Source organism: Conger conger, chromosome 6, assembly GCF_963514075.1.
Source record: "Conger conger chromosome 6, fConCon1.1, whole genome shotgun sequence".
Taxonomy (NCBI): domain Eukaryota; kingdom Metazoa; phylum Chordata; class Actinopteri; order Anguilliformes; family Congridae; genus Conger; species Conger conger.
The window spans coordinates 45,024,137-45,043,483 of NC_083765.1; the positions used below are offsets into that span (position 1 = coordinate 45,024,137).

Here is a 19,347-nt window from a genome sequence, read left to right on the forward strand (position 1 = left end):
TTGCAGTCTCCTGTTCCCGCACTACATTTGCATACATGACGCTGTTACATCAGGACAAACCATCCATTTTCCCAGATGCACCAATAATGCGCTAAGCTATGGGCCGTTAGTGTATTAGCATGAGCCGTTAGCGTATTAGCATGATCCGTTAGCATATTGGCATATACCGTTAGCATGTTAGCATGGCCGTTAGCATATTAACATTGGCTGTTAGCACATTTACAGTGTTTGATAGCACATTGGCATTGCCCATTAGCGCATTTGCAGTGTTTGTTAGCATAATGGTATTGCCCGTTAGCGCATTTACAGTGTTTGTTAGCATATTGGCATTACCCGTTAACATTGCCCGTTAGTGCGCTCGCATTGCCCAATAGCGTGCTTGCATCGCCCGTTAGCTACAACCTGCAAGGGTTGACTGGTACAGAACAGGAAGCACCATTTTGATGGATTAATAAGCACTCCAGTTAAATGGACTCCATTTTGTAATATTGCAGTCTCCTATTCCCGCACTACATTTACATACATGACACTCTACATCAGGACAAACCATCCATTTTCCCAGATGCACCCATGATGCACTAAGCTATGGGCCGTTAGCATGTAAGAGCATTTTCATATCCTATTAATTGCATTTACAGCACTGATCAGTGCACTTCCACCGCCCGTTAGCACATAAGCATTGGCCGTTACCATATTAGCATGAGCCGTTAGCATATTAGCATGGGCCGCTAGCATATTAGCATGGGCCGCTAGCATATTAGCATGGGCCGCTAGCATATTAGCATATTAGCATGGTCCGTTAACATATTAACATTGGCCATTATCATATATTAACACTGGCCGTTAGCACATTTACTGTGTTTGATAGCACATTGGCATTGCTCAGCGCATTTGCAGTGTTCGTTAGCATAATGGCATTGCCCGTTAACGCATTTACAGTGCTTGTTAGCATATTGGCATTGCCCGTGAGCGCTTTAGCATTTCCAGTTAGCGCGCTCGCATCGCCCGTTAGCATTGCCCGTTAGCTACAACCTGCAAGGGTTCACTGGTATAGAGAACAGGAAGCATCATTTTGGTGGATTAATAAGCACTCCAGTTAAATGGACTCCATTTTGTAATATTGCAGTCTCCTGTTCCTGCACTACATTTGCATACATGACACTCTACATGAAACAAATAAAATGAGTGCTAATAAAACAGGAGCGACAGCTACAATAAAGCAAATTGTTATTTGACTTCCAAGATTCGCTGTAGTTTACTGAAGGCAAAAACCCAAAAAATGCTACATGCCTGAAAACTGCATCAGAGCGGAAACCTCTGGATATCACCTGAGTGTTGTTAAGAGCAGAGGGCCTAAATTACTGTTGGCGAATACAGAGCAAGCCTGATGAGTGTTACAGAAGAGGGGGAGGAGGAGGTGTTGGTTTGGGGGGAAGGAACCGAGCGATTGCGGAAAGGGTCCCTGGCAGACACAAAACAAATTGTCCTTAACCACAGCACGTGCAAGTGTAAAATCAATCTCACAGCTGCTCTCCACAGCCCTCAGCCAGAGCTACAGCCTGCTCTCAGCCAGGGGGGGAGACTGTCTACACGTTGACTCCCATGACTCCCGTGATTTGAGTGCACAATGAACGAGTCTCATTCAAAACATAAATAACTAATCAAAATAAGTTAAATGATCGTTAGTTGCAGCCCTATCAAATCTCAGCAGTCAATAGAAAAGCATCTTTGAGGGTATTGGCACTTCAGCCTCACAGAAAACTAATGGGAAAAAATTGAACCCTTTGAAGGCAATTTGTTCTTGAAGGTTGCCGCATTGCAGTAATAATTCAATTCTGTCAATTTAAGCACCATGTGTACACTGAATGTCTTCGGTTCAAGTGGCAGCTATTGTAAAGGATTGCATGTGTCTGTGTGCCAAAGAAGTCCAGAAATCATGAGCAGACTTGCAAACTACCTCTCCAAGGAATCGCCACCTTAACGTGGTGTAGGGGTTTGTGTGTCCCGGTGATCCTGGGAGCTATGTTGTCGGGGGCATTAGCATTAGCCCCCAATAGGATCTCCCAAGGCAAATTGGTCCTGGGGGAGGGGCCAGACTAAGAGTGATTCAAAGACTCCAAGACACGGCCTCACAAGTACCGAGATACCTCGCCCGGAAAAGGGAGATCGGGGCCCCCTTCTGGAGCCAGACCCGGGAGGGGTGCTTGTCGGCGAGCATCTGGTGGCCGGGCCTTATCCCATGGGGCCTAGCCGGGCACAGCTCAAATTGGTAACGTGGGGTCGCCGCCCTGTGGGCTCACCACCTGCAGGGGTCGGCATCGGAGTCGGATGCTTTGCCCAACGGGCAGTGGGCATAGTTGGGGATCCAGGCGCGCTGATCCTCGGCGTTGCAGACAGGTTCTGGGGACGTGGAACGTCACCTCTCTGGTGGGGAAGGAACCGGAGCTAGTGCGGGAGGCGGAGCTGTACCAACTAGATATAGTTCGGCTCACCTCAACGCACAGAACTGGTTCCGGAACCAAACTCCTGGAGAGGGGCAGGACTCAGAAGCCACCGGCTGAGTGCCACTGTGTTGGAGTTCCACCCGGGGAATGAGAGGGTCGCCTCTTTGCGACTACGTGCCGCTGGGGGGGAAGCTCTGACTGTCGTTTGTGCTTATGCACCAAACGGCAGCTCAGAGTATCCGGCCTTCTTGGAGTCACTGGGCAGCATCCTGGAAAGGGTTCTGCTGGGCGAATTCAACGCTTACGTGGGTGACGACAGAGAAACCTGGAAGAGGATGATTGGGAGGAATGGCCTGCTCTGATCTTACGGTATCGTTATTGGACTTGGATTGTCCACAACGAACACGATGTTTGAGCACAGGGTAGCTCATAAGTTCCCAGACATTCACATGTCACTCCCCTGCTCAGCAACCTTCACTGGCTGCCTGTTATGGCTCGCATCAAATTTAAAACTTTGGTGCTCGTGTACCAGGCAGTTAAAGGATCAGCCCCTGTATATATTCAATCACTTATCAAGACCTATACACCAGCAAGACCCCTCCATTCTGCCACTTCGTGCCGTCTGGCGGCTTGCCCTCGCCACACCTGCACTTCTCGCTCACGACTGCTGTCTGTCCTGGTCCCACGGTGGTAGAATGACCTCCCGGTGGATGTCAGAACAGCAGAATCTCTGACCTCTTTTAAGCGCAGACTAAAGACTCATCTCTTCAGGCTACACCTTTACCTCCCTAACTCACCACCATGATAAGCCTTATATATGCCATAGACTGCAATGGCACTTATATAGTTGTATAGACACTGTTGTTTTTGTATTAGCTATTGTATTGTTGTACTCGGGGTATTCTAGCTGCCAACTGTGGTATGCTGATTTGGAAGTTGATGTATTCTTCAAGGGTTCCGATTATATCTGTGTGGTTACAATAGGACTCGGAACTGTACTGTCCTCTCAGATCCTCTTCGCACTTGTACTTGTGTTTGATCGATGATCGACTTTGTGGTCGTATCATCAGATCTACAGCCGTATGTCTTGGACACTCGGGTGAAGAGAGGAGCAGAGCTGTCAACTGATAACCACCTGGTGATGCATTGGATCAAGTGGTCGGGGAGGCTGTCCGCGAGGTCTTCAACTCCCACCTCCGGAGGAACTTCTCACGCATCCCGGGGGAGGCTGGGGACATGAAGTCCAAGAGGGCCATGTTCAAAGCCTCCATTGCAGAGGTGGCAAGCAGGAGCTGTGGCCAGAAGGTCATCGGTGCCTCTCGGGGCGGCAACCCAAGAACCCGCGGTGAGGGAGGCCGTCAAACTGAAGAAGGAGGCCTGTCGGGTTTGGCTGGCCCGGGGGTCCCCTGAAGCAGCAGACAGGTACCGAGTGGCCAGAAGGGCTGCTGCTTCGGCAGTCGCTGAAGCAAAAACCCGGGTATGGGAGGAGGTCGGGGAGGCAATGGAGAAGGACTTTCGGTTGGCCTTGAGGAAGTTCTGGCAAACCATCCGAGGACTCAGAAAGGGAAAGCAGGGCTTGTCTCAGGCTGTTTTCAGGAGGGGAGGAGAACTGCTGATCCGGACTGGGGATGTCGTCGGGCGGTGGAAAGAGCACGCCTCTTCAGTGTAGCGTGGAGGTCTGGGACTGTACCTGCAGAGTGGCAGACCGGGGTGGTGGTTCCCATTTTCAAGAAGGGGGACTGGAGGATGTGCTCCAATTATCGGGGTATCACACTCCTCAGCCTCCCCGGGAAAGGGTGCTGGAGAGGAGGCTCTGACCGGCGGTCGAACGTCGGATTCAGGAGCAATGTGACTTCCGTCTTGGTCGTGGAACAATGGACCAGCTCTTTACCTTGGCGGGGTAGCTGACGGGGTCATAGGAGTTTGCCCATCCAGGCCACATGTGCTTTGTGGACTTGGAGAAGGCTTTCCACCGTGTCCCCTGGGGAACCCTGTAGGGGGTACTGCGGGAGTATAGGGTACCGGGGCCATTGTTACGAGCCATCCAATCCCTGTATAACCAAAGTGAGAGCTGTGTCCGCATCCTCGGCACAACGTTTGCAGTGGGTGTGGGTCGCCCCTTGTCACCGGTCCTGTTTGTGATATTCATGGACAGGATCTCAAGGCATAACCGAGGTGAGGAGTGTCCGGTCTGGTGACCTCAGAATTGTGTCTCTGCTTTTTGCGGACAACGTGGTTCTGCTGGCTTCATCAAACCATGACCTTCAGCAAGCATTGGAGCAGTTTGCAGCCGAGTGTGAAGCCGCCGGGATGAGAGTCAGCACCTCCAAGTCTGAGGTCATGGTTCTCTGCCGGAAAACGGCGGATTGCTCCCTCCGGTTTGGGAACGAGTCATTGCCCCAAGTGGAGGAGTTAAAGTATCTCAAGGTCTTGTTCACGAGTGAGGGTAGAAGGGACCATGAGATCGACAGGCGGATCGGTACAGCGTCAGCAGTAAGTGGGCGTTGCACCGGACCGTCGTGGTGAAGAGGGAGCTGAACCGGAAGGCAAAGCTCTCGATTTACCGGTCGATCTACGTCCCAACCCTCACCTATGGTCACCTATGGCTTTGGGTAGTGACCGAAAGAACGAGATCGCGGACACAAGCGGCCAAAATGTGCATCCTCCCGGGCTCAGCCTTAGATATAGGGTGAGGGGCTCGGCCATCCGGAGGGAGCTCGGAGTAGAGCCGCTGCTCCTTCGCGTCGAAAGGAGCCAATTGAGGTGATTCGGGCATCTGATCAGGATGCCTCCCGGGCGCCTCCCTTTGGAGATTTTCTGGGCTCGTCCAACTGGGCGGAGACCCCGAGGTAGACCCAGAACCCACTGGAGAGATTATATATCTCTCCTGGCCTGGGAACGCCTCAGGATCCCCCAGGAGGAGCTGGAATGCGTTGCTGGGGAGAGGGACGCCTGGAATACCCAGCTTAGCCTACTGCCACTATAACCCGACTCCAGATAAGCAGGAGAAAATGGATGGATGGATGGACTTGCAAACTATACTAGCTTTGACCGCATATCACACTTAAAACACTACTATCCATCGGGATTAAGCCCTAAATCTGCCACCCAGGTTCATACACGTGGAAAACAATTACACAAGTGTATCGTATTTTGACAGCCAGGATCTGAACACTCTTGAGCACACCATCACCCGCCCCACAACAAGCCAATTAGGGAACCCCAGAAGGACACTCACTGTTGAGCTCCTCCAACGTCTTCGGGGGGCTGTCCTCTCGGGTGGGGGTCTCGTTGACCTGTCCTGCCTCCTCCTCATCCTCATCATCCTCGGGGGTCACCAGCTTCATCAGGCTGTGGTTGCAGGCATTGGCCGCCTCTTTGGTGTCTGGGCAGGAAGGGGTTAAGGACGCAATGCTCAGGCACCAGAGAGAAAAAACTGGGAGAAGCCAATTGGAGAAGCCAATTGGAGACCACCAGGCAGGGTTTGGGTCCAGTTATTTATTACATTTTTATTTTATTAAGGATCCCCATTAGCTGGTGCCATAGCAACCAGATGGCTTTCCTGGGGTCCACATAAAAACACATACAAGAACAATCAGCTCTTTTCAGTAATTTGGAGAACTTGGAATCAGAAAAATCCCCACAGAAAATTACAGAATTCCTATATCATAACAGTTAGGGTAATGGGCGTACACGTCTCAAACTGTCATCCTCACTATATCGTAGAGCGTAAAAACCCTACATAATTGGCGCCCAGTGTTACAGATTAAAACTTTACTTAAATTTCATGTTCTTGTGATAGCAAAACTGGAATTCGGCACGCCCTGTTATTTATAGCCGTAAAGTGCAAATTCCTGAAACTTCCACCAGATGTCGCTCTAGCATCACTTGCCAGCCCTCTCGATACAATACTCATGGTATTGTGGGTATTGCATTGTGGTATTGCCCCCTCGTGGAGCATTGTGGTATTGTACTGAGGTTAGTCAATTTTCCATTACCTTCAGGTATAATGCATATTATCAATAACAGTACTATTAACCACATATTATATATACTATTATACCACGTATTACTAATTATAATTACAATAACTTTACTATTTGAGTACGCCATTAGCCCTGTAGCTTATTTATGAGAATCGGTTTGCCGTTGTCAGTATGTAAACTTTAGAGTTAATCACACATGTCTTTCACTCCTAACCAATACTATTCATGGCCGTAGAGTCCAAATTCCTTGAACGTCCACCGGATGTCGCCCTGGCTCCACAATTGATTGCGTGCCAGCTTTCTCAATACATTGTGTAGTATTCTGATATTGCACTGTGGCTTGTTAACTTAACCTTCTGGAATCATGCATATTATGAATAATAGTATTATTAACCAAACCATATTAATAATAACAATTACAATTCTCACAATAATATTAGTTAATTACATTTTTTATTTATTTATCGGAATTTAATAGTAATTGCAATGTGTTACCCCTTTTTCACATTCTGGTATTTAAGATATTTTCATCACAGTTCTAATTTGCGGTCTGAAGAATTTGAACATACGCTATATGTTCTGTAAGTATGCTATGGTTTCATTGCATTTCTGCTACTGTAACGCAAGTCCCTCTGTGGCTGTAGCTACCTTGTACGATAGCTAGGGAGAATTTCTAGAGCATTTTCATCCTCCATCACAACTTGTATGTTGCATCGCGTTTTATATAAATTGGTGTAAATCCTATTGTCACTACACCTATAGGCTCAAGGCCTTGTGCAATAGGCAACTTCTAGAGTTCACATGGTCACTCACACACTCACTCTGGTCTGGTCTCGAATACAGACAGATTAGCCTTGCTCTTCAGACTAACCAAGGGATTAAAGCAGAGATGGCATATGATATAGATATGGTACAATTGGCAACAAAAATTGGGAGGAAATTGGGAAAAATCTGAAAAATTATAATAAAATAAAAAAGTTTTTGAATCCAAAACAAGTACGTATTTCACCCAGGTGTGCTGTGATTATAAAAACAGCTCTTTGAGGAGGATACTCTTTTTGCGGTCATCATAGGACAGGCAGGGCAGGACAGCAGTCAGGATGCCAGAGGAGTAGGGCAGCACCACACGGCCAGCCAGCTGGATAAACTCCCTCATCCACGTCATGGACGTCAGCTGGATCAGGTCATTCGCTATGAAGGAGGGGAGGGAGGGAGAGAGAAAGGGAGAAAGGGGATAGAGAAGGATGAGAGGGAGAAAGGAAAAAGGAGAAAAAGGAGAAAAAGGAGAAAGGAGAGATGGATGAGAGGGAGGGAGAAAGGAGAGAAGCGGATGGAGGGAGAGAGAGGGAGAGAGAAAGGAGAGAAGCGGATGGAGGGAGAGAGGGAGAAAGGAGAGATGGATGAGAGGGAGAGAGAGAGAAGGGAGAGATTATGTTTTATCAATTTCATGCCTAATTTCTGCCTCCAGGACAATTACAAACAAATTACAATAGTCAAATAAGGAAATGGATGAATCGATATGTAAGGGAGAAGGGGAAAAAAAAAAAAAAAAAAAAAAAATCCAGATACTTACTCGTTTTGGATTCATCAGACACCTGGCAATGGATGACCAGGATATTGGCCATCTCCGCAAACTTGACACTGGATGGAGTCTTCTTAATCTCCTTGAGGAATTCGCCTAGAACAACCTCACACCTGAGAGTCAAGAGGAACAACCTTCAGCAACAAATCAAAACCTTCTTTTGCAAATGAAATGGACCAAGACAACAAAATGGATGTGACATTTGGACACAAAATGACAAACAAAATCCCACAGAAAAATTACTATTCTTACATGATAAAAAATGCATAGCACCCACGTGGCTGAGGGGAAGTATCAAAAATTCAAGCCAGAAATAATGTCACAAATAACGTTATGGATGTATCGCAAAACGAAAGATATTTTGGGGAGACCAGACTTTCTTAAAACGTTTTAAAGTCTAATGCAAAAAGATATCCACGTAATGTAGGAGGCTTGGCTGAACAAAAAAAATTGATATTTTGTAATTATTTATCTTTGTCTCGATTTTTATGAGGAGATACCAGGGTTATGGAGGTGACACGTCTGAAATGCACATTGACGATCTTTTCGTTTCGAATGTTTTCAAGATGGCCGCCAAATAGCATTGATTTCAAAGGTAATGGGACTGATAAATCAAAGTTGTTAGGCTACAATTTACCAGATTTCAAAATGGTCGACTGTTTGGGGCATAAGTTTAATTAGGAAGTTTGTTTATTTTTTTCATGCTCAGTTGATATTACTGTGGAATTGCCAATTTCGTTTTGCAGTCCGGAAAAATGGCAAGAAATCTTAGTTACAATCACAGAAGCAATTCCACAAGAGCTACAAACATGCTATGTGCTATCCAAGCAGACTTGGGTGAAAATAAGTGATTGTTCTAGATTTAAATACTTTTTCTGCACTTCACTACACACAACTATGCTCTTGGCTGACTCAATCGTACAAGGCAATATTAATCGAGAGAAGAAAAGTTTTTGAAACCCAAGTAATTACGTAGCTAGTTAACCCACATTTAGGCTACTGTGCACGTTGTTTTCATTATTCCATAAAGTAATTCTGGATTACTTTACTGGCGTATAAAAACGGCGTATAAATGTTTTTTCACTCCTTCGCGTCTCTTTGTAACATTATTCCTCCACGGCAATTTGTCTTGAATTCGTATTTTCAAAACTACGTAGTTAGCTAGTAACTTTTAGGCCTATTGTTATGAAATTTCCACTTTTGCTTCGTGCCTTCTACTCAACTTAAACGGTCATTCAACTCCGTAGCATATGAGCCAACTAAACATGTTTTTTTGTGTAATTTTTGTGAAAAACATTCATTTTTTCTGTATTTTGAATTTAAGTGGTAGCCTACCATTCAGCTAACTCGCAGATTTTAAGGCCTGTTCCTATAAATGTAACGATCAATGTCACTATTATTTTTCCCTACATGGCAAGAAACGAGGCTAATGTTGCAAAGTTAATATTTTTTTAAGCGTTGTTATTCGAGGCAAAACACCACACATTCTAAAAAGCAAAAATGGCCACAACTAGAAAGGCAATTACGTATTTAACACACATTTAGTCTACTGTGTCTACGATTTATTCACTACAGTAATTCTGTATTACTTTACGGACGTATAAAAATCTCACTCAGTCGATTAGGAAATAAAATCTCCTACCCGCTAAACCGACTGTCACACCTTCAGCACTGTGTTCTGCTGTTAACACTTTAATCGTGTGGATTTGGAATTTAAACGGTAGCCTACCATTTGGCTAACACGCGCACCATTTTAAGGCCTGCTCATATTTCCAACCGTTACAAATTACATAAGCTATAAATGTAGCGATGGACGTCGATATAATTTTTCCTACATGGCAACAAACTACGGTTTCAGTCAACATTTTTTAAACCGTTACATTAAAAGCAAAATAGGCTATCACAAATTCTGAAAAGCAAATATGACCACAACTAGAAAAGCAATTACATTGTTAACCCACATTTCAGTCGACTATGAAATACAATGTCATACCTTCACTCCTGATGTAGAGACTTAAACCGATTGCCACAATTTCAACACGGTTAAATGTTCTGGTAACTTCTCTGAAAACCGTCGTATACTTTAATCTTGTATTAATTTCACTCCTTCGCGTCACTTCGTAATGTTATTCTTCCTCGGCCATTTGCTGTAACCGATTAGGAACTTAAGCGCTAACGTTACCATTTAGCTAACGCACGCGACATTTTAAGGCCTGCTCATATTTCCAACCGTTACAAATGGCATGTGCTATAACTTTACATGAAAACGAACGTCGATATCATTTTTCCTACATTCCAAGAAACTACGGTGCCAGACAATATTTCATACACCGTTATGTTATTAGAAGCAAAATACCACAAATTCTGAAAATCATATATGACCCCAAATAGAAAATGTCTGAGAATTATTACCTGCGCAATAAAAAGGCTAGCTACACTCATTTCAAGTAATTCGACTGCTTGATCTTAGTAGCCTACAACGTGTCTGAAGCAATTGTTAAATTGCAACGATAGATAGCTGTTATGAAGTATAGCTTCTTTAAGTTAAGTTGCTATGAAAGATACAATGTACTGCCAAAATGAAGAAAACGTCTTTGGAATCGTACAACCGCGCCGTGTGCATCCCGCATTTGCGCATTGACATGCGTCTTTTCTTGGGGGGGGGGGGGGGGGGGGGCGTTAACATCACCTACTTATAGGCCTACCATGGTGGTTTACAATTAATTAGTCAGTGTCTTTTCATTGATTATTATTTATTTTATTTTTCACTCTTGGATATTAGTCACATGTTTATTAAACGCCTGACCTACCGTATATATAAAACAAACATTGTTTGGTTACTGTTCTTGAAGCAATCAATGAAAAAATACACACGTGGCTACGAATGTAATGTGCCTTTGCGGTTTTAAATAAACTTATGCAGACCATCTTGGGTGGTGGCAAACTAACAGTATTCGATTATTTAATAAAGTCGAATTTGGCTGGTAAAAAAAAGCATTGTTTTCTTTCCTCCACTGAAGTCACACGATGAAAAAGCAAGAGACACGGAGAGCCTTACGTTCTGCGGATCTCCTTGCTGCTGTCCCCCAAAATCTGAAAGAGTCCGTCAAGGATTTCTGGCAGGTAGTCCAGGAGGTTGATATCAGGGACCGACTCCAGCACCAGGATCTGAAAGAGCGAACCGACCACCAGTCAGAAATTCCTCATGTTGCGCGCGCGCGCACACGAGGGTTAGTCGTGTCCTAATATCCAAAAACCATAGAACGAAAGAGAAAGAGACTGTAATTTATTTTTCTCATCACTATGAACATCTTGCAACTTGACAGTACCCCCGTTCATAAATCCAATCAGCAACCAAAATGCGTGGAAGTGATTAAATTGTATTAGCAACCCTACGGATTTTGACAAATATTGCAGATGGTAAAGACTTAAAAGATTCCGCTAGTTACACGATTGACAGCACATGGTAGCTCCATCCTCTAAGGCAGTGGTCTCAAACTGCGTGCACGGGCTGTGTGTACGCTGGTTTTTATTCCAGCCTCTTATCTTCAGTATATAATTAGTTCAATTATTTGCCGAATTAGGGCTGCATGGTTGCACATAACGTACAGTATATAAAGGGAAATGTGTCACGTGTGTTGTCAAAATAACAACTGTTGCTCATATTCTGCTTTAATGTAGTTAAATGCATAGGGCTGAATGAATCAATTAAGGCAGCCATCTTTAAGAAGACTGGTACGATAACAATCACCGCAAGCCACCATCTTATGTATTATAGCATTTACTTCTTTGTACAGAGTGAATGCTATAAACCAGGGATGTCAAACTGAATTCCCAGAGGGGCAGCCTGCAGACACTGCAGCCCTCCAGGACTGGAGTCAAACCTGCAGGCACTGTGGCCCTCCAGAACTGGAGTTAAACCTGCAGGCACTGGGGCCCTCCAGAACTGGAGTTAAACCCGCAGGCACTGGCAGTCTTAAAATGTAGGGGTCTTCCGCTCACCCAGGATATGATGAACTGGCGAGCGTACTGGTTATTGGAGTAGATCCTCTCACGCAGCAAGGGGACAAAGGCCACCAGGTCAAACTTGTTGCTCTCTGTCACAATGTCCTGTGAAGGAGGGAGAGAGAGAGAGAGATGGCATCATCAACATCTTCAGGGTACATCTCAAGGAGCCTGACATTAACACAATTAGCAGAGGATGAACAGTAAACTGGACCAAGAGACCAATGGTGAAGCAGCCAATGAAGAGGAAATTGTTAGTGTTTCCCGACAGAGAGCACCCCAGCCTGAAGATTTGTTTAAAGTCTTTTTTGGTGTTTCTTTGGTCTCGGAAGCCATGGAAGTGTCACAGAAGGGTGCAGATTTGGTTACAGTCATATAGAATAGCAGGCAAGAGAAAGACTTGCATGTATAAAACTAATGTGATAAAGCACGGGACGGGACGGGGGGGATTAATTTGCCTTTTCTTTTGGGGGGGGGGGGGGGGGGTTCTTTGTCTCCTTTAAAACACAAAACTGTTGTGTGTTCTTCCTGCAGGGCATCTACTCCTATCCTTACAAGCTGAAGATTTACATAAAATGTTGTCACTCGGGTCTCGCATGTACTGTAATAAGATCACACAACAATCAGCATATGCCATATGTACAACGCCAGCCCAATGAATAGCAAGGTTTGCGGTCCTGCCCTGTCGTCCCGGCCTGGCGTACATAGTGTTCATGATGTGGCGTATCAGCAGTGATTCATCGTGACAGTGCAGTTATTGTGCATATCCTCAAGTTTATGAAGGTTCCCAACCCTGACCATGCACAGACATTTCCATTCATTTCTTTTTATTGCATAAGCCAGCAAAAATAACGTTTGAAAGCAGAAAACAGACTAACAAAGAGGACTACTCAGTTTTTATTCTTTGTTATCTCTCCTCAACTCTCACTAAAGCATGAAAGTGACTTGATTCTTTAGTTACTTAGGCCTGTGGCAGGCCAGTCCTGGGTTCTGTGTATGCTAGTTTTTGATACAGTATTGATCTTGATCAATTGGACAGGGGTCCCCCAGAACAAATGCTCACAATATGCTTAACCAAATTCATTGTTAATAATGGCAAATCACAACACCATGGGATTACATAATTCCCAAAACAGTTACGATGACAGAGCTGAGGCAGTATTGATGACATCAGCAAAGAGAAAAGGCCTGTAGCCTCTGCCTAAACCTGTCTTTTGTTTTTATCTTTGTGCAAACACTGGAGCGTTTCAACATTACATTCTAGGTCAATACTCTATGATGTGTAAACACAGGGACAAGATCACAGGTTCACTCCGAGTACCCAGTCATCTCTACTTTGGCTGAAGAAAAAGCAACGGTTGACATGACCCGATTGGACCCGAGTTCCCACCCCGATTGGTCAGTAGATTAAAAAAGCCCCTTAGCCTGGTTATCTACCCTTTCACACAACCACTGACAAGACCTGATTGCATCAAGATCCCACGCACCAATTTGCTGGTTGATTCAAAAAGCCCCCTTAAGCAGAGCTATCTATCCTTTCATGTGACAATTGATGCAAACTGATTGGATCGAGTTCCCAAACAGCCCGTTATCTGCCTGCCCGCAATCCTGCCTTTTAATGTGCTTTCTCAATGTGTTTTGCAGTTAGTTACTTGTGTTAGTTAGTTATGCGTTACTTGTTATCCATCAAGGACTACTTTGGAAATAAGTGTTTTGTGGTACACTTTCACGCATCATCCTCTGGGTTCAAGCTAACATGCTTAAAATTTTCACTATTTTTATACTGAACTGAAATGACAATCTCTCACCTTCAGAAGTCGATCCAGCAGTTCGGACCCACTCTTCACATTGGGGTCTGGGTCTGCAGCCAGCTGGAAAAAGGCAAGGGAACGAGGCGCTGAACACAACGATTAAACGCCACCACCCACCCCCCAATCATCCTGTCACGCGTCCCTCTGCGCTGAGTGACACGGCTGTCGGAGCATGACATCACAGCGTGTCATTGCCAGACATGGGTCAAACCATCATTCAAAATACAGTAACCCATTAGACCCCCCCAGCCATATTTCATGCAGATTGCTGACCATTTCAAATATAAATCCTTGTTTACAAGAACAAAATTAGTTTCTTGTGATCTATGTTTAGGTTGATAACCCCTTTCCTTTAAGTTGTGTATTAAAATTACCAGCCATCAGATGACCTGAAGTGTTTAAAATGTGTATTAGACCCAGGTCTGGTCACCACACTGTGCAGCAGAAGCCTTTGCTGTTACCAGAACATGGACTCCACCCTGTTCATTGCTTTCATTATGTCACAGGTACGGTGACCCAGCTCAGTGCACAACCTCACGCTCTACACAGCAGCAGTCTGCAGGGACGACAGTCATTTGTGGGCCCTCTCCCTGATGACAGCATGTCATTCTGAAACCCTGGTAAAGCTCTCCTTTTCTTACATTACTTACAAATTTTAATATATTTATATTTTAAACAGAGCTGCTGAGGTATCGTGCTGTGACCAGTGGTTCCCATCCCTGTACCCGAAGATTTACCATCATGTAGGTCTTTACTCCAACCCTAACAAAGCGCACCTCATTGAACAGCTAGAGCAGGGCTGCCCAACCCTGTTCCTGGAGATCTAACAACCTGTAGGTTTTCACTCCAATCCTAACAAAGCACCCCTCATTCTCAGATCTCCTGGAGATGCCAATCAGTAGAATCCAGTGGGTGAAATTAGGGTTAAAATAAAAATCCACAGGATGGCAGGGAGGGGAACCGCTGCATTCGACCCCTCTCTGCCCTTCCCCGGTGTGCGGAGACTGCGTGAGGGCACCTTGCTCAGCCCATCGAAGAGGACATTGAAGTGGGGGAGCACCGCGCCCCGAGCCACCTTCACGATGTTGTACAGCGCCTCGCAGGCGTAGTAACGCAGGCGGCTGTCCGAGTCGTTGAAGCAGGTGAGGACTGGCTCGATCAGCTCCTTCAGGTACAGCCCCGAGTCCTGTGTGAAATGCAGACAGAGACATGGATGTTTCTTTGTGGCAGCAGTGTAGGTAAACAATGCTACTGTGCATCAGTTGGTAAGTAACGTTACTCTATGTGTCAGTAGTGTAGGTGAGAACTGTAACTGTTTGCGTGAGTAGTGTAGGTCAGTATTGTAACTTTGCGTCAGTAGTGTGGGTGATGTTTCATTGTGACAGCAGCATAGGTAAACAACATTACTGTGCATCGGTTAGTGAGTAAAGTTGCTCAAGTGTAGGTCAGTAGTGTGGGTGACTAATGTTTATGCGTGTCAGTACTGTGGTGATTAATGGTACTTTGTGTCAGTAGTGTTGGTCAGTGCTGTCAATGGGCATCAGTGGTGACCGTAAGTCAGGGGTGCACATGTCCGGTCCTCAAGGGCAGGTCTGCAGGTTTTTGTTCCAGCCAATTGCCTTGTTTTTAATTTGCTGACAGTTCTATAAATTACCCTGGTTCAAGCCTGTACTTGAGCACAGTAAAACCATTATGATGCGCTTGCAGTCTGCAGCTGTAGCTGGTACTCATACACATGTCAGATAAGATATGATTGAGTCAATTCAATAATTAAGACCAGAAGTTGCCTCAAAATCCTGAAACGGATTGGCCCTTGTTGCGCACCCCTGCTGTAAGTAGTGTGCCCTTTCCTACCTTCCCCAGGGCGATGGAGCAGGCAGCCAGGGCGATGAGCCCCCCCTTGCGGCTGTGGGGGTGCTGCGACAGGGCAAACTCAGAGGCCAGGATCTGGATGATATGTCGTATCTGGGTGGAATTATTCTGGGCAACAAACTCCCGCACAAGCCTGCAAACACACACACACACACAGTTTACTACAGAAGTAAGAAGTTAGCCCAGTGGTCCTCACTCCAGGTCCCGGACAGCAACAGGGATTGTGGGTTTTTGTTTTCGTCTTAATATCAACAACCAATTCAGATCCAAGCCATAATGTGCAAGCCAATGTCCTCAGGACCAAAACCGTGTTTCACAGCACAGCAGGGGAGCTGGTGCCCCGCTTGTATGTTTGCTGAACCAATCCACAACCTTTGTGCTCAGACTAATTCCAAGAAGCTTTCGAAGTCAGTGGTCACCCCCTTACATTCCCATGTACACTCGGGTCATGTGATCAGGCTCAAATGCTCTGTCTTTGTGATCTATCCATGCAGCATTGGGCAGCCTGTAGCATAGTGGTTAAGGTACATGACTGAGGTCGGAAGGTTTGATCCCTGGTGCCGGCACGGCCGTTAGGCCCTTGAGCAAGGCCCTTAACCCCACATTGCTGCCTAATCTAATCAACTGTAAGTCGCTTTGGATAAAAGCGTCAGCCAAATAACATGTAATGTAATGCAATACCAATGGACATTCACATTGCTTTAAAGCCAGGGTGTCAAACTCCAGTCCTGGAGGGCCGCAGTGTTTGGTGTGTACATTTCAGTCTTTCAGTCCACACACCTTGTTCTCAAGGCCTTAATTGGCTGCTGATTGAAAGAAAACAACAAATCCCAGCAGACACTGCAGCCCTACAGGACTGGAGTTTGACACTCCTCCATTAAAGCAAAGCCGGTCCTGGAGAGCAGCATGGTGTGCTGGTGTTTGGCTACTCAGCACTTAATTGATCAATTAAAGTGGTTAATTACACGGTTAACACTGCTCACCTAATTTTAAGGCAAAAACAAAAACCACCACACCCCGCGGCTTTCCAGGACTAGGAGTGAGGACAACTGCTTTATTCGCATCACCCTCTTTCACACTGATGTCTGCAATAAGAGTAGCTAATTAAACCAGCACCGTCTGAAAGGTTGTAGTCAAAACTGTTAAATGGGAAGTGATGTGAAAGTGAAACAGACCACGGTCACAAACGGCAAGCATTTTGCGGGCAGCTGAAAAAAAACATCACATCGCATGATTTCGTTTATTTTGATTAGTGTACTGTACACTAATACGACTAATACGCGTACAGAAAACAAAATACGTTGTGGCAACAAGGGTGTAATTGTAGCAAATAATGTCCTAAAAGACACCAGTTAATTGACCTGCATACCAATCATCTGATTGGTGAAACAAATGTAGGCCATTTAAGCAGTAGGCACAACGAAGTAAGCTGTAGTGGGGGGTGATTAATTAACTACATGTTAAATGGTTTTTTGACAAATGATAGAGACCATAACGTTAGTGCGAAAACGAGGAAACGCACATGGTCAAGCGGTAAAGCGACCCAATCATGTGATTTCCCATTCCCAGTCAATATTATTGTGCGGTGCCATGAACACAACACGGAGACATAACATGACGTTTCAGGGAGCTACGTAGGCCTATCTTCTGTATATGGTTTTCTTTAAATTATGAAACAAAAACACTGCATTAAAAAAAATGTCTCATGCGAATAGCACGCATTCAACTAACAAACGTACGCAACGTTACGAACAAGTTAAATTAAGAATTATCTAGAGCTATTCAACATGCGAACGCAAGTAACTTACTTCTCAATCTCTAAAGCGGCAACTTTTCTCTTTTCGTAAAGTTTGTCGTTGAGAGCTCTCACGATGTTGGGTGTCAAAGGGGAGAAGTCCTTCTCTGTGTTCATTTTCACAAAAAGGCTAAATGTCGAGCGATGCAGTTAACAAAGTGCTTTGAGTAGACGGTGATCTCACCAGAATTACCCTACGCTAGATAAAAACGATAAATTAAAAGCCAGACTCGGTTAGCACATTAAAATGCTGCCAAATACCCTTAGAATATAGCACTACTTCTATATAATAACGTGAGCAAACCACCGGTCACATTTGCAAGTTCATACAATATGTGAATTAAGAGCCTCGAGCAGTTAGGTTCTGCTATGTTACATTACGACGATTCGCAGGTAGCGAGCAAGCCAGTTGACAAATTATGAGCCAGCTAAATTTAGCAAATATCTTATCAAAGTAACGTTAATAATAACTAGAAATGTTAATACCCCAGGCTACCAACAACCACAAGCTAAATTAGCAAGCTAACTACCGGTAGACTACCTCCAAGTACGTGTAGTAATGGAAAATGCGACCAAAGAACGTGTTTTAAAGTCGCCGGATCCAACAAGGAGGAATGCTAATATATATAACACCTAATATCCCCCCTTCACTGAGGTAAGTTAAAATATATTCCCAAGTGGTTCTCGCGTTTGAGTGATGAACGCTGAAGCCTAACGTTAACGTTCCCCTGTAAAGATTAGATTTGGCTGTAAGCTATCTCAAATGACATGCTCTGAAAACGGTGCAACGTAAGCCTTTTCTTCACAAAAAATATGAATCAGCCGGTATTTTGTGATGCTGAGTTCGTCAAGAAGAAGCAATCACGATGACTGATGCCTCTTCAAAGAACTGCTTCAAAACAAGCTATTTGACTGCAGCCATACTTCCGAATTCACATGACATATCTCCACCCCTTCTAGGCTGGATAGTCGAGCACCGACTTTTTTCTTTTTTTGCGCAACCAAATGTCTCATGTTGAGAATGGTACCCTGAAAACGGGGCGTGGATTAATTGACGTGAAAAAATACATACATGTATTTATGAATATTAAATGGTTATGGTGGACCCACAATCTGCACCACCTCAAAAACGTCTGATATAGCCTAATCAAGTTTTCAAAGAAGAATACTTTATGATTTCTTTATTTTCATTATATTTTCACGCATCGTATGATACATAAACTAGAAAGTGGATGTTATAAGTCCAATTACACTTTTGCATTAATATTGTTTTGATACTTTGACCGTCCGTAATCAGTGACAAAGGTAGTTTCTGCAAACATAATCATTTCAGACTATGTGTCAATATCTCCATTTAGTAATTCCTTCTCTTCCTTATTCACAAGCCTTGAGGCATGCAACTTGATGGTTCTCACAACCACTTCATTCTAGCTTTACATATGTCTAGCTCTAGTTGTGTTTCCTTACCTTGTTAAATCAAGCTGAAAGCATCAAGTTACCTGATTGTAATACTGTATACTGGAATGTGAATGGTATAAACACACAAATTAAAAAACTAAATTACTGTGCCAGTGTGTGGGTTGCATTATTTGAGATTCAAGCATGTAAAATGGATAGAAGATGTAGAAACCAGCAGCCAGGTTGCCATGTACCATCTCCATGTAACTGTCTTCTGCAAGACAGAAGTCATTCATAGATCAAACCAGGAGCTCGTATTTGGTGAGAAGGGTAGCCTATAGTTGCAACCTCCTAGACTTTCTTCTGTATGGCCTGGTCCACGTTCAACCCCGACAAAACGTAGCGAAATGTTTAAAAATGTTTTAAGCAGAGGTGGTGGCGTGTTGAACATCCA

General features: G+C 44.7%; 1 protein-coding gene across 1 annotated transcript in view; it reads right to left on the minus strand.

The window, feature by feature from the left end:
* vac14 (vac14 homolog (S. cerevisiae)) overlaps nt 1-18,423 on the minus strand; it is a 74,392-nt gene extending 55,969 nt beyond the window's left edge. The window contains exons 1-9 of the mRNA XM_061247053.1: nt 17,509-18,423; nt 15,683-15,833; nt 14,847-15,014; nt 13,826-13,888; nt 12,015-12,122; nt 11,071-11,180; nt 8,004-8,125; nt 7,484-7,621; nt 5,683-5,829 (exon numbers count right to left, since the gene is read on the minus strand). Coding sequence (XP_061103037.1) covers nt 5,683-5,829; nt 7,484-7,621; nt 8,004-8,125; nt 11,071-11,180; nt 12,015-12,122; nt 13,826-13,888; nt 14,847-15,014; nt 15,683-15,833; nt 17,509-17,612 — 1,111 coding nt within the window. The 5' untranslated portion in view covers nt 17,613-18,423. The remainder of the gene's footprint in view (nt 1-5,682; nt 5,830-7,483; nt 7,622-8,003; nt 8,126-11,070; nt 11,181-12,014; nt 12,123-13,825; nt 13,889-14,846; nt 15,015-15,682; nt 15,834-17,508) is intronic.
* Nucleotides 18,424-19,347: the final 924 nt, after the last annotated feature.